The 14,917-nt window shown below is 46.2% G+C and overlaps 1 protein-coding gene across 2 annotated transcripts in view; it reads left to right on the top strand.

The window, feature by feature from the left end:
- The window catches only part of LOC108785080 (MTSS1-like protein), a 138,475-nt gene that overhangs the window by 114,149 nt on the left and 9,409 nt on the right, over positions 1-14,917 (top strand). For both annotated transcript variants that reach the window (XM_018554080.1, XM_018554079.1), the window contains exons 7-9: positions 3,407-3,564; positions 5,445-5,552; positions 8,365-8,462. In XM_018554080.1, coding sequence (XP_018409582.1) covers positions 3,407-3,564; positions 5,445-5,552; positions 8,365-8,462 — 364 coding nt within the window. The remainder of the gene's footprint in view (positions 1-3,406; positions 3,565-5,444; positions 5,553-8,364; positions 8,463-14,917) is intronic.

The raw sequence follows: 14,917 nt of genomic DNA, 5'->3' as shown, positions 1-14,917 counted from the left end.
TGCCCAGTATTCTCCTGCTGGACTACATAACACCCCTCCCCTTTATGTTATAAAGAAGAGAAGTGAGGGTACTGTAGTCCAGCAGGGGACAACTCAGATGGGACTTACTACACTGCTTGAGATTTCAATGCAGCGGAGGCACAATGTTGTCAGATTTCTATGAGTTCCATGATTTCCTCTGGCACTGTTGTCGCATATCCATGATTTCCTCTGGCACGTGTTGTCACATTGCCACCACTTCCTCTGGCACCGTGTTGTCACATTGCCACCACTTCCTCTGGCACCGTGTTGTCACATTGCTGCCTCTGGCAGCGTGAACGCAAACTCAGGTGCAAAATGTACTTTGCATTGAACATCTTCATATAATTATTTTGGCCCCTTCATAAATCAGTCCAATAAATGACTCTCGATTGGAAAAGAAAGGAAATTCTTTACTCGTTCATAAACTTTATAACTAAAGATAATCTCTCCGTCAGCGATTTATCATTCCCGTCCTGCATGTGGGCATGTATTAGCATGCGTTCCCTTTAAGCGTTGAATCCGCTTTCCCCAAATCTCGGCAGCTCCAGACAAGCCTGTCACATCAGAATTTCCAGCGGTTGCTAATGGCCGAAGGCTGTGTAATAGAAAAACATTGCGAGCGTTCGCTTTGTGACAAATATTTATGCTGGCCGGGCGATGAGAGGAGACTTTTATACAATTTCCAAACACAAAATGAGGATACGTGATGTCTGATTCTATTCTTAGTTCTTTGCTCTCAGGTTTCGGCTGTTTGGGAAGTAATTTGTGGATCTGGGATTCCCTCATATATTGTGGAAAAAGGAATGCGAATTTCATTCTAAACACACTTTCCTCCCAATAGTGGTCACCTGTCCCTAAAGCTGGCCGTACACGTGGCAACTATTAATTGACACTCCAATTCAGGTTATTAAAGAAAAAGGCCGGAATGAGAAAAATTTTTGCTGAAAGCAACCAGATTTTTCCCTCACGTTTGATCCCATCTTCTTACCATCGATCAAAACCTCTCAATTTCCTGTTCAGTCGCTCAGGATTTTGATTACATAGTGATGGAAAGTGGTTCAAATTGCCATAAAGTTGCCCCGTGCATAGCCGGATTATCACTTGTCAATCGCCAGCTGCATTTTACACCCCTATAAGGCCCCTTTCACACGGGCGTTCGTCAGTTAATTTTTGACCCGTGATTAGACAGATCATAAATGGACGGCAATGTTCCACTGTAGGTGGATATGCGTCCGTTTTACATCCAGGTCCATTGGGGTTCCTCTGACGGAACGCAAGAAGTTTGCACCGGGTTCATTGGGGTTCCTCTGACCGAACGCAAGAAGTTTGCACCAGGTCCATTGTTCCTCTGACCGAACGCAAGAAGTTTGCACCGGGTTCATTGGGGTTCCTCTGACCGAACGCAAGAAGTTTGCACCAGGTCCATTGTTCCTCTGACCGAACGCAAGAAGTTTGCACCAGGTCCATTGTTCCTCTGACCGAACGCAAGAAGTTTGCTCCCAGGTCTGCTTTGCGGATCTGACTGGATACTGGCAAGGACCCAAGACAGGTCCTCTTTCCTCCATTACAAGATGGAGAAAGAATCAGAACGGACACAGATGGCAGATATGTAGCATCCATTTCCGTTCTGATCCGACTTTGCATTGGATCAGTCTGAGACAGAATGAAGGTCTGTTATGTGCAAGGGGCTGAAAACTTTCTTTATACACAGTTGTATTTTTTCTTTCTAGTACTTGATAGATAGATATGTGTGTGTATATGTGTATATAGATAGATAGATATATCTATCATCATCAAGGAGAAAATGTTCCCGGCCTTTGGTTACCACGCGCTGTCAGGCCCGAGTGCACATGACAGGACAACAACTGCTGCGTATCAGCTGTGTCGGGCCTGGGCCGAGGTTTGTCATTCCAGCCATTTGTTCCCATCGGATTCTTTAGCTGCCACAAGTGACTTTTCCAGAATTGTGCCGGGGTTTTATGTCAGCACAAGGGGATGAGGTTTGCCGACAACCAGTTACGGTGCAGCAATCGGAATAAAGAAAGCTGACCGGTTGCTGGGACGTCACGGTTATCCACTCTGCCCTGTTAAAGTGTACCTAAATCCTAAAACAAAACTTGTAATTTATTGCAGATGATCAGTCCTTTCCCCACTAGCTTCACCCAGTAGTCCTGCAGATATCACGCTTCCTGTCCTAGGATGACAACTAGGGTGAATCAGCTAAATGTTCGAGCCGTGCGTGGCCATGTAGGTTTCTCTCATTCAGCTGAACAAGAGGAGATCCCTTGATTCCCCCCATCAACGGTGGATAGAGAAATCTGCAATGACAGCTGTTGTGCTCAGACAGCTTTGACACCCGCAGCTTTCTGAATACCCAAACAGTCACTGCATCTGACAAGATGCAGCTGCTGTGCGGCCAACAACTTTCCACCCGGCTCAGAAAAATGTTGATTGGAAAACCAAAGGAACGGGGTGGAAAATTGTTGGCTGAACAGCAACTGCATCCGGTCAGATGCAGTCACTCTTTAGGTGTTCCGAGAGCTGCAGCTGTCTGAATACAGTAGCCGGCCACGCTTATTCCTCCACACGCTGGGTAGTGTGGACGATAGAACCGGGTAATGAGAGAAATCCTACATGTGTATGTCAACAGAGCCACCCACGGCTCCAGTATCAGCTGATTCAGCAGGAATCGGACAAAATTCAAGATGTGTATGGATTCCTTTACTCCTCCACTGTATGACGGGAGTTTTAGATATCCTTTAAAGGAGAACTATGGGGTCAGTGTTTTTCTCCATAGTTCTCCTTAGGGTAACGGGAGGACACAAACTAGCGTCCTCCCGTTACTCTAAGCTCAGTATACCGCGAGCTACAGCTCGCAGTATACTGAGACGCCGGAGCGGATCCCGACGTAGATGACGTGATCCGCCCAGCTGCGTGAGTGACAGCTGGCTCTGCCTATCTAGAGGCAGAGCCAGCTGTACCCGCCCCCTCCCCCGTCCGTTCCGCCAGTCAGCGATGGCAGATCGGAGCGGGGAGAGGGGAATCCAGCCCCTCCCCCTGTCTCGGCAGAGAGCCGTGACAGGATCGAGAGGCGAGCGAACCCGGTATGTGTTCGCTCACCTCCCGATCTACTGAGCCGACCTGTGACAGTCTCATTGTCACAGGTCGGCTAGAACTATGAGGTGAGTGAAAAGCACTCATGTCATAGTTCTCCTTTTAACAGAAACCTTTTCAGAGAGACGCGAAGGCGGCCATTGCTGCCCTCTCCTTTGACGAACCTTGGTTGCCTGCTTGTACGGGATTTGTGCCGCCATATGTATTATGAGTGTCAGCAGCTGAACCTATGTGGGATGTCGGCCTGTAACGCACCTCTGTTGTCACACAGGTAAAGACGATGTGCGCCTGCAGCTGGATAGCGCTCTGCAGGATATGAGTGACAAGTACGCACTTCTGGAAGAAACCGAGAAGAGAGCCGTGTCCAGAGCACTGATAGAGGAACGAGGCCGCTTCTGTATGTTTGTGTCCTTCTTGAGGCCCGTCCTGGTAAGTCATGTCTGCCCGCATTCTCCACTTTTCATCTTTAAACACTTATATGTCAAGCCGAAATCTTTTGGTTAGAGTGGTGAAGGATTAGAACCCCTCTCTGACTCTGTTAGGAAGAGTCTACTTTACTTGGGGCCCATTCACACCATCACATTAGAAAACTCACGTGTGTTTTTCCCAACATGCATGATGTGTTTCTGGCCCACTTTTAATGTTTTGTGTTACATGTAACGCAGCACAAGGAGCATTTTACATGTGTTTTCTTTTCATTTTCCGTCTCCATTTTGTACATTGCATGTATTAGAAATATGGACACATGACTTAAAAATAACACTAACTTTAATATTTATTAAAAACTGCATAAAAGTGCGGGCAGGATTTTTTAAAAGACTGCACAGTGTCCTTTAATGCAGCTAGTGTTCATATGCGTTCAGTATAGAATAGATCAAAACATCCAGGATCAAAGAACATTAACAGCACATGACAAGTAGTTAACATTATAACCTATCAAGCTTTTACCAATCTTACCAAGTTGTCCCCTTTTGTGAATTGTTAGGAGGGGGGGCTGGGGTGTAATGTTTACTAGGGCTGCAACCAACTAATTGATCAATAATCAGAATAGTTATCAACTATTCTTATCGATTAGTTGGTTGAATCCCCTAACTCTTCCACGCTGGGAGGAGGGCACAGCAAGCAGTGGACGGGTCCAATAGCCAGCCTGCTACTTTAATTTGAAATGGCCAATAGCAGGCTGGTTATTGCAGCCGCCCACTACCTGCTGTATTTACATTCAGCTGCCGTCTGCGGAATCTTGCCACTGGCAGCGTCTTTCCCTGGCTGAAGCTATTCAATCGCCATGTGCTTACAATACAATTTAAATTTTTTATTTTTTTTTTCATAAAAGATGGTTTTCGGCTTGACAAATTCTGCTCCGGGAGGTGCGTTGCCCCTCCCGCAGCAGAATTCATGTGAAAGTCTCCCCAAACGCATCTCCCACCCACAGTGTGATCACCCACATGGGAGCGCATGGTACCACAATGCCTTGTGTTCCAGTGCAGTGCGATTGCAAAAAGTTGTGCATGCAGTTTGATTCTGAAGTAAACTGTTGTAACACGGCATTTATTTATTTTTATTTTTTTGTTTTTAACATGGTGTATTTATTTATTTTTTAAATTTAAGGATGGTATTTATTCATTTTTTTTTATATGATCGAAAAAAATAATCGGACAACTAATCGGTTATGAGTATAATCATTAGTTGCAGCCCTAATATTTACCATAATTAACCCGGTCTGCATTGAGCTGGCAGATCTTCATTAGAGATGTGTTTGGCCATGGTGCGAAACAAGCTCGCCCATGCAAAGCCGTCAGTGACGCATCCTCCACCTGGCCGAATTAGCTGCGGCCGGGGCATTCCCTATTGGCAGCTACACGTAACAGTGGGGCAAGGCCCCTGCCTCAGCATTAGGCCAAGAGAGGAATATATCACTGACAGTTTTGCGCAGGCTCTGACAAACTGTTTACATTGAGCCCACACACATCCCAAATCTTCATTATCAGTTGTAAACTATATGAGCACACTGTCTGTCCTAACAAAGGGTTAAAGATCTCCAGGCTTGGGTTGTGCATTGTATGTCCTTGCGCAGTGCCTCAGTCTGTGCCTTATCTGCACATTGCCACCTATTCTAATCAATAGAAGCTGCCCATAGAGTCCTATGCATGAACCTTCTACATAGAAACTACTGGAAAGGGAAGACATTTTTTTTAATGATTTTAGATCTGCTGTGTGAATAGGAACACATTGCAAACCTTTAGTGGGGTTTTTTCAAATTTGACTGCAAAAATGGAAATACCCTTTTAACCCATCCTGTATTCTAATAGAATGAAGAAATCGGGATGCTGGGAGAAATCACTCACTTACAGACCATCTTAGAAGACCTGATCAATCTGACAGCCGAACCAAATAAACTTCCTCCACTGAGTGAACAGGTGGGTATGGTTTTCATGGACAGTTCAAGAATGAAGGATCCTCTAACCAGTGAGGTCATAGCTCCATAACCAGTGCGGTCATAGCTCCATAACCAGTGCGGTCATAGCTCCATAACCAGTGCGGTCGGAGCTCCATAACCAGTGCGGTCGGAGCTCCATAACCAGTGCGGTCGGAGCTCCATAACCAGTGTGGTCGGAGCTCCATAACCAGGTACAAGTGTCAGCGGTACAGGAGGTCACAGTCTGCAATGGGACACTCTGAGTTAATAGGTGTTTTGTCGTGTCCCCTTTGGGATATGGATATATAACTCATCCTCTCATCTGTGACGAGGACGTCGGAGCCGGACAAGTAGCTTCCCGGCCGGCTATTGTAATTAAACGGCCGGCCACGAGCTTTACATTCAAATGATCGGACTTCTCTAGAGACACCTGATCGATTGTATTAGCGGCGGTTTTACCCCCTCAGCCGCCGCTGTCAGTCTCGAGATCCGCTGTGTCCCGTGTGGCTGCTCTGTGATGGGAGCTGGTACACTATCTCCCTCTGATCTCCTATCCGTCCCCGAATGCAGGAAGTGATGTATATTACATCACTCCTGCATTCAGCTGTCATTCCCATTTACAGAAGCTGGTGAAGCAGATCTCTGCATCATCTTCTCTGGGGGTCCCCAGGTGACAGGGGTCTTGGAGACCCCTGATGTCTCCATAAAGAGGACCTGTCATGTAAATTGGCTATTACATAAGGAGCTTCTTGGCCCCCTATGTGATGAAAAAAAAAATTTAAACATAAATTGCAAGGCTATTGTCTGGTCATGCCGTCTGGTGGAATTTTTGACGTGTGTGTGTGTTACCTCTAAAGTAGAGAGAGTCTTGCATTTGCTGGACATGCTTGGCTGAATGGCGGAGCATAATTACGGATGTGCAGTAGAGGGGAGGGGGGCTTTAGGGGCAACAGAACGGACATCGTTTGGATGTAAAAGGTGCCTTGAGGTGCTTGCTTTTCTGGGCTCTAGTCAGTTTAATAGGTCTTACATAACAGGTCTGCTTTAATCTGGATGTTCTTAATCAGATCTGTATTTACTAAGCACTGTAATGGAAGTGTAATCATGATGATGACGTTGGCGGCTGTATCTCTTGTTGTGTCCAGGGAGCATGCAGAGGTCTGCTTTGCATTGTTGGAGAGTGAACTCTGCCCCGCTTCCTTCCGCTGATCTGCTTCCTAGCCATGTGTAATCTGCAAATGTCTCCGAGTATTTTCCACAGACATAAGATACCCTCGGTCAGGGTTCCCAAGTTCCCAGTAAACTTCTATTTTAGGTGATGTGGATGGAATTGCTAGACATTGTATCTAAACCAAAACCTTTTTTTTAACTTTTGTATGGAGTAGAGAAGGGTTAAAACCTCTGTCGGGGTTTTTGTTTTCCCTTTACTTCCTGTCCTGTATATGCAACAGGAAGTAAAAGGGAAATCTCTCCAAAGTGAGGAAAGTGACCTTTAGCTGTAACTGCAACAAGTGTTCCCATTGGAAGATCCCCCCCCCTAAATTCCGGTTCCAGTGATAACTCAAGATTTAATGTTCCCTCACCTTCAGAGTTAATGGCTGTCTCCTTCAGAAACCGCAATAAATACCTAACAAAATTTGAAGGGAAGTTATGGGGTTTAAAGGGTCATTCCACCCAAAAATCATATTTTCATTTTTAGTAGATGTTGGATAGTTTAAACACCTGACCATTTATTATCTTTTGGGGAGATCTCTGCTTGGAGTTCCCGGGTCTGTACACCTGCTGTGCCCATTATGAGGAGCTCCCACCATCCCTGTGCGAAGTTCCCAGGTCTGCACACCCACTGTGCCCATTAGGGGTTCCCACCATCCCTGTGCGGAGTTCCTGGGTCTGTACACCTGCTGCGCCCATTATGAGGGGCTCCACTGTGCCTGCACAGAGTTGCCAGGTTTGCACACTTGCTGCGCCCATTATGAGCGGCTCCCACCATCCCTGCGCAGAGTTCCCAGGTCTGCACACCTACTGCGCCCATTATGAGGAGGGATTGCCACCATCCCTCATCTGAGTTCCTGGTCTGCAGATCGGGTGCGCCTATTATGAGGGGCTCCACAATCCCTGCACCGAGTTGCCGGATTTGCACACACATGTTGCACCCATTATGAGGGGTTCCCACCATCCCTGTGAGGAGTTCTCTAGTGTCTCTACACCTGCTGTGCCCATTATGAGGGGCTCCCACCATCCCTGCCATAAGTTCCCGGGTCTGCACACCAGGTCTGCCTATTATGGGGGTTTCTTTACATGCCAGCTGGATTTTTTTTATTTTACATAATGGATTGTATTAGGAGGAAACACATGAAGGTGGAGGGGGCTCCCAGAACTCCAAGTTGGGAATTGTGATGGGGATCTTGCTGTTTGATTGTCCCATATATGTAAGGGTCACCATGCAATCTTTGCACAATCACCTTTTAGATTTACCAATACTTTGTAATATAAGGACCTACCTGAACTTATCCAATTCATTTGTATCCAATTGGACAGGCTCTTGCACTACATAGCTGTTGGATCCAAGGGAGATTGTACAACCAGATTGTAACATGTGTTGTGGTGAGCTTAGGAATCCAGGGTCTCCAGCTATAAGTAAAATATAATGTTGTGTGCACCGGCCTTTTAATGTCCACCCATAACTTGCGTTTTCTGTCTGTCTATTGATATGGCTTGTGATTTCAATAAGCTGGCAGCACCTGGCCACCCCATACTGGCTCCTGATCCTGAGAAATGATCCAGTCCTCTTTTTTTTGTTTTCTGCTCAACAGGTGATACACGATCTGAAGAACTCCGACTACAATTACATTTACCAGACCCCACCCGCCTCTCCGAGTGGAACCTTATCACGAAAGGCCAGCACCAACAGGTATTCCCCCGGGGGGAAATGACTTTCCAGCTTCCAATCCTTTCTTCACCGTACAGATACTCACACTTCTATTATTTATATTCACCATTTCAGGGTTTTCTCTGAATCCTCCAGATTTATGTACAGATACGCAATGCTGCTCTCAGATGAGCGTTAAGCTAAGTATTGAATTGGGTTGTTTTAACCCTCTTGTGATCAGAGCTGTTTTTGTTTTTTTTAAGCTTAGAAGCCCATACTAATTTTTCTGATTGGCAGCGGGTCTGAGAACTAGGAACACATGCAGTTGCACGTTGCTTGTTCTCTTCTGCAAGGTTAAAGCTGAACTCCAGGATCATCCATAGCTCAATTTTCTTAGTGATATCATCATCATTATCATCATTATTATTATACAGGATTTATACAGAGCCAACAGTCTGCACAGCACTTTACTATATAAGCAGGACATTGCAGTTATAATGCAAATGAAGACCAGATAGAAAGGAGGGCCCTGCCCGTCAGAGCTTACAATCTGAGGGCCGGTGCACACCTAGGCGACACCTCACTGTGCGGCAATCGTGCACAATTCTGCGTGGATTGACGCGCGGTCAGGAGCCGCCTGGGTGTGCACCAATCGCGCTGTGGGTGCCATTATTTTCTAATGGCACTCCAGTCGCGCCGGGCGGATCGCGCGGCCTCCCGCCGCGATTCCGCCAGTGCTTCCAAACATGATTGCGGCTAAAACAGCCGCGCGTCGTGTATCGCAAAAAAAGGTACATGTACACTTGCCTTATTTGAGCATTCTTGTAGTTGTATTTTAACTCCTCTTGCAGCTGGTGCCCCTGCTTATTTGCGGGTGTCTCCTTCAGCTAGCCGGCTGCTGTCGAGGCACACGTGCTTGTCCTTTTCCTGTGTGTACATGCGTACATGCATATTGGGATTTGTAGTTAAAGTACAGCTGGAGGGTCGGAGTTGCCCACCCTTCCTGTGGCCAGGAGCTATGAAAGGCCTATTATATGTCAAGCTGGGGAAAAGCCTGGCTCCTGATGACTGCTTCAGCGAACCTGACAAATGTAGCTCCAGGGGTGTCGGGCTCTTCCCTGTACGTAAAGCTGAACTCTGGTTTTAGAAGAAATAGAAACCCTTTTGGTAACACCCCCACCCCCCTTGCATTGCAAGGGTTAAATGCTTGTTACCTCTAGGGGTAGAGCCAAGTGTGGGGAAACCTTGACGATCCAGCTGGGGTGGAACTACAATTCCCATAATTTTCTCTGCCTCCTGGAGTCATGCCTGTGCCTGTCAGTCTTGCAATGCATCATGGGATTTGTAGTTCGACCACAGCTTCCTACCCCTAGGCAACCCCCTAAAGCTTCCCCCATAAGCTACAATGATGTGTAGTAACATTTCAAGGGCCACACGTCACTACGCTTCATCCCGCTCTTTTACCCCACTTTGTCCAACTGAGATTTATGAGCACTTTCAGGTACAGCAGTGCATGCTGGGATTTGTAGTTGAATACCCCAAGCGGGGCTGCTGAAAAAGGGTAACGTAGTGTCCAGGGAAATGTGAGGGAAGCAGCAGCAGCAGCTGCAAGCAAAGCAAAGGATGTTTTATATAAAATAATATTCTTATAAGATCTATAAACATGTAGCCGCTAGCTTGGCTGTTTCATAGCCTTTGAAATCTAATGTATTTGTGAATCCTAAAAAATAAAAAATGCCAATGTCCCTTTAACAGAAACAAAAGTCTGATTTTTGTCTGTCGAGCTGAAGAGGTGAATTCCATTTGCTGCTTTCCTATTGGCCTACGCCGGTTCCCCTCCCTTTGTCATTCTACCTTTCTCCGACACAAAGCCCAGACCTTTCACACTCTGCCCTTCTCCCGGCTTCTCGATGCTGCCCTTTTGTTTTTGTTGTCAAGTGTTTTTTGTTCATTTTTTGTTTTGTTTTGTTTAATTGGGAAATGAGCCTGCACATGTAGACGCATGGCATCGCTCACTGACTGGCTGCCAATTACCCTCAGACCTCTTCCTCAGGAAGAGTTTTAGCAGATGTTGGAAAGTCACGGAGCAAATGGAAGGAGGAGATCTGACTTTGTTTTTTGTCATTTGCAGCTGTTAAAAATAGCTCTGACCCTTTTGTCAGAGGCTAACAACTCATGGGGGAGAGAGTGAGAAACCGGGGTCAAGATGCGCTCGCTCTCTCTCCTTGGCATGCGGAAAAGAATCCCCGCAGTTTAGCGGAATGTCAGCATTTGTAGAATAAACTGATTTTTTTATTTTTTAGAAGCAGGAAGTGTTGTTTCCATTGGAGTAGAGTTAAAGCTGATCTCCGGACACAAAAATGTTAATTTATATATATTTAACAACCAAAGATATAAGTTCACTTTGTGTGCAACAAATACCTTTGCAAGCCCAGTTATTAACTTGTGGAGCACAGTGACATCCTCAGCCTGTGCAGAGAGCAAAGCTGTGGCAGGGACCTAGCAGGCTCCACTTACTACAGGTTGCCTGCAGAAAACTACTGGAAGTGGCGGAGAGCAGACTAGTCACCTTGCACAAGGAGAGAGCGCAGCAGTGAGCGGTCATTATTACAGGAGGGGGCAGAGACAAGACCAGTCACCCTGCACAAGGAGAGAGAACAGCAGTGACTGGTCTTTATTACAGGAGGGGGCAGAGACAAGACCAGTCACCCTGCAAAAGGAAAGAGAATAGCAGTGACTGGTCTTTATTACAGGGGGGGGCGGAGACCAGACCAGTCACTCTGCACAAGGAGAGAGCAGCAGTGAGCGGTCTTTATTACAGGAAGCTCCCACTGGATTACTGCACAGATCTGGAAGAAATACACAAATCACACCAAGATCCTAGTAAGAATATATACGCGACTCTTGTAATTAGACAACATTTGCTTATCATGAAGTTCAGCTTTAAAGTAGATCAAAACCCAGACACTAAAATCTCATTGTTGTTTTTAGTCTTTGGAAATTTGCAGCTTTGATTAAAAAAATACCCAAGGGATTCTTGGGTATAGCCCCATTTCAAGGGTTAAATACTCGTTTTGTCTAGGGGGCTCATATAAAGCTGTTGTACTCACCTGATCCTCAGTTCCGTGGCAATCAGCGCTCACCTCTATGCCCCCCTCTCCTCCGGTTCCTTGGCGTCCCCACGTCCAATGCTGGTCAGTAGACCTATACAAGATGTGATGTCGTCGGAGATCCTTACACTGCCGGAGCCCGGGAGAGAAGAGGCTGCAGGAACCGGACTAGCAGCCTGGAGGCAGCTGTGATCAGATAAGTAAATCTGTTCAATTCCAGCCCCTAGACCGGGGGTAGCAAACCTCCGGCCCTCCAGCTGTGGTGGAACTACAAATCCCATGAGGCATTGCAAGATTCTCAGACATGACTCCCAAAGAGATGCATCATGGGATTTGTAGTTTCACCACAGCTGGAGGGCCGGAGGTTTGCTACCCCTGCCCTAGACAATATGAGCACCTAACCCTAGTAGTGTGAGGGTAGCCCCCCTTCAAGGGTCATTTTTCTTCTTCTTTAATTTAGCCATTGCAAACAATACAGCTCCCATCCAGCTGCGAGCTCACGATTCAAAAACAAGTAGGTGTTGTTCTCCTTTAAGGTCCTAATTGGCACTGGAAGGAGGATTCTTTGCTCCAGACGCGTCCTAACAAGGTAGATGATTCAGTCATCAGACAGAAGTGTCTTGTTTTAATATGGCCATTTAAGGATTCCCCAGCTCTGCAGGATTCGTCAAGTTTCCCCCCCCTCTCTGCGGTTAGGATTACTGAGGAAACCTACAGACTGTTTATAAAAGAGGACTATTTCCAAACTCCCTGAGGGCCTGCGACGGGAGACCTGGATTCTGCCTGAGATGATAATGTGCGTCTGTGTGCAGGACAAGGTCATACTGAACAGATAGCCGGATGGGGCTTTACTTCTAAGCTGCCAGTGTAGTTGGCTCTCGGTATAAACGTTGTATAGACCTCCCTGTGTCTTTTATAAATGGCATCTTCATCTACAAGGGCACAAGAGAAGCTTCTGGCGTCTTTAAAGAAGGACTCAGGGCATGTGATAACGTAACCCTTGCAGTTTGGCTTCCCCCTGCATGTATTATTATTATTACATAGTATTTATATAGCGCCAACAGTTTGTGCAGCGCTTTACAATAAAAGGAAGACATTACAATCATAATACAATTCAAGACAAGATGGTAAGGAGGCCCTGCCCCTGAGGGCTTACAATCTAAAAGAGGAGGGGGAAATGATACTTGAGGAGGTAGCTGAGTGGGGATGAATTATTTTAGAATGTGATGGGTTAGGTGCTTGTTCACAAGGAGAGAGAGCAGCAGTGAACGGTCTTTATTACATGAGGGGCGGAGACGAGACCAGTCACTCTGCATAAGGAGAGAGAAGCAGTGATCGGTCTTTGCTACAATAGGTGGCAGAGATGAGGCCAGTCACCCTGCACAAGGAGAGAGCAGCAGTGAGCGGTCTTTATTACAGGAGGGGGTGGAGACAAGACCAGTCACCCTGCACAAGGAGAGCGAGAGCCGCAGTAAGCGGTCTTTATTACAGGAGGGGGCGGAGACGAGACCAGTCACTCTGCACAAGGAGAGAGCAGCAGTGAGCGGTCTTTATTACATGAGAGGGGGAAGACAAGACCAGTCACCCTGCACAAGGAGAGCGAGAGCAGCAGTTAGTGGTCTTTATTACAGGAGGGGCTGGAGACTAGACCAGTCACCCTGCACAAGGAGAGAGAGCAGCCCTGAGCAGTCTTTATTACAGGAAGCTCCATGTCTCACACTGGATTACTGCACAGATCTGGAAGAATTACACGAAGTTCACTAAGAATACACATGGCTCTTGTATTTAGAATTTGCTTATCCCGGAGGTCAGCTTTAAACTACAGTTGGACTATAAATCACCTAATGCATTTACCAATGTTTGATCCTGAAGTCCCAGCTGTCCATTGACAATGCAGTGGAACTATGGGAGCTGCTGTCCCCACAAGGCATGTTTAGCCGTGCTGGGATTTGTGACTCTCCATCTAGCAGTAGATCCGCAGGTAGCGTCATGTAACCAAAGAATAAGGGTGACACCTAGTGGACGGTTCGGGTATTGTGCTCACCCTTGTAAGGCAAAGCGTTTCTGGCATAATCGCTCGTTTGTGTCTCATCAGCAGCTATTGCACACTGGATAGAGTTACATCAGCAGAGCCTTTCACAGACAAGTCCGTATAGTCTCCTCTTCTAACCCTCTGTAACTTTACACTGCTATCAATATCTCTTCATTACCCACAATGCCCCGGCCTCTCTGCATAAGAGGTAGCTTACATTACCCAATCAATAGAGGGTACTGTAGGTCAAATCTGCGTAGCTTTGCCGCGCTATCCAATTTCCCCCATTCCCTGGTGCCGGCTACTTTTACATTCCGATAGAAAAGGTTTTTCACTATATGGAATAATAATCCATTGTTTGGGGGATTCCCAGGATTTGTTGCAGTCAAAGCTCCCTTGTTAGGGATCAGTGGTTTTGTATTACACAGAGGGTATTGTCACCCATGTCAGATGTATGTGCTTTTGGCGAGTGGCTGCCAGTTCTTAAAATGGCCAATGCAGCTGATATTTTGGGTTTAAGTAGGCCGTGGTAAATTACGTTTTCATCAGTGCCATGGGCTACAGCAGATTTTCCCTGAGTTCCCAGCCCCGCCCACTTGTTATGGCTGTTACAGAAAGTGTTCACAATGTAGAGTGATTGCAGCAGGATAATTGAGGTTGTTGCTTTCAGCAAAGTAGTGCACAATGCAGACTCTCCACTCATAACTAAAATATCTGGGCAGAAAAACCCTTTAAAGTGGACCTAGCATCAGTTAGATCTGTTCATGATAATGGAATACATGCATGCAAAGTAAAATGTTACACCTCTAGGTAGGGATGCACCGAAATAAAATGTTTAGCCCGAAACAGAAAATATAAATTTTGTCAGGCTGAAACAGATAATGTATTTTTTTTCCCCAACCTCTTTAAAAAGTTACATTTATTTTTAAAATCTTTAAAGCTTCTTGTTTTTATTTATTTATTTTTTCTTTACTGTTAGGGGCTAAAGGGAAATTTCAGGGGTCTAAACAGACCCCTGATATTTCTCTTTTTAAAATGTAGAAAAAGAGATTGAGAACACAGAGTCCTAAATCTCTTCTTCTGCAGCCCCTGTTATAAATGAACAGGAAGCCTCTATACCCTTGGTTCTTAACTGGTGGGTCGTGACCCAAAAGTGGGTCGCCACATGCCTTCCACTTTTCTAGGTGAGAAGATCCTCAACCTCCCTCTAGAGAAGCATGGTCAGTTCTCGCACAGAGCAGCCATTCAAAAATATGATGCCCGGTGCCGAGTGTTGACTTGAGGTGGGGTGGGGCTATGGCGGCGAGGGAGCTCCATTCATATGTGCATTGCTTGCAGCTCATCACATTCTGGCT

This window comes from Nanorana parkeri, unplaced genomic scaffold (genome assembly GCF_000935625.1).
Source record: "Nanorana parkeri isolate BGI_ZX_2015 unplaced genomic scaffold, ASM93562v1 scaffold141, whole genome shotgun sequence".
In the NCBI taxonomy this organism is placed as follows: domain Eukaryota; kingdom Metazoa; phylum Chordata; class Amphibia; order Anura; family Dicroglossidae; genus Nanorana; species Nanorana parkeri.
This window is presented reverse-complemented; position numbering and strand designations above follow the sequence as displayed.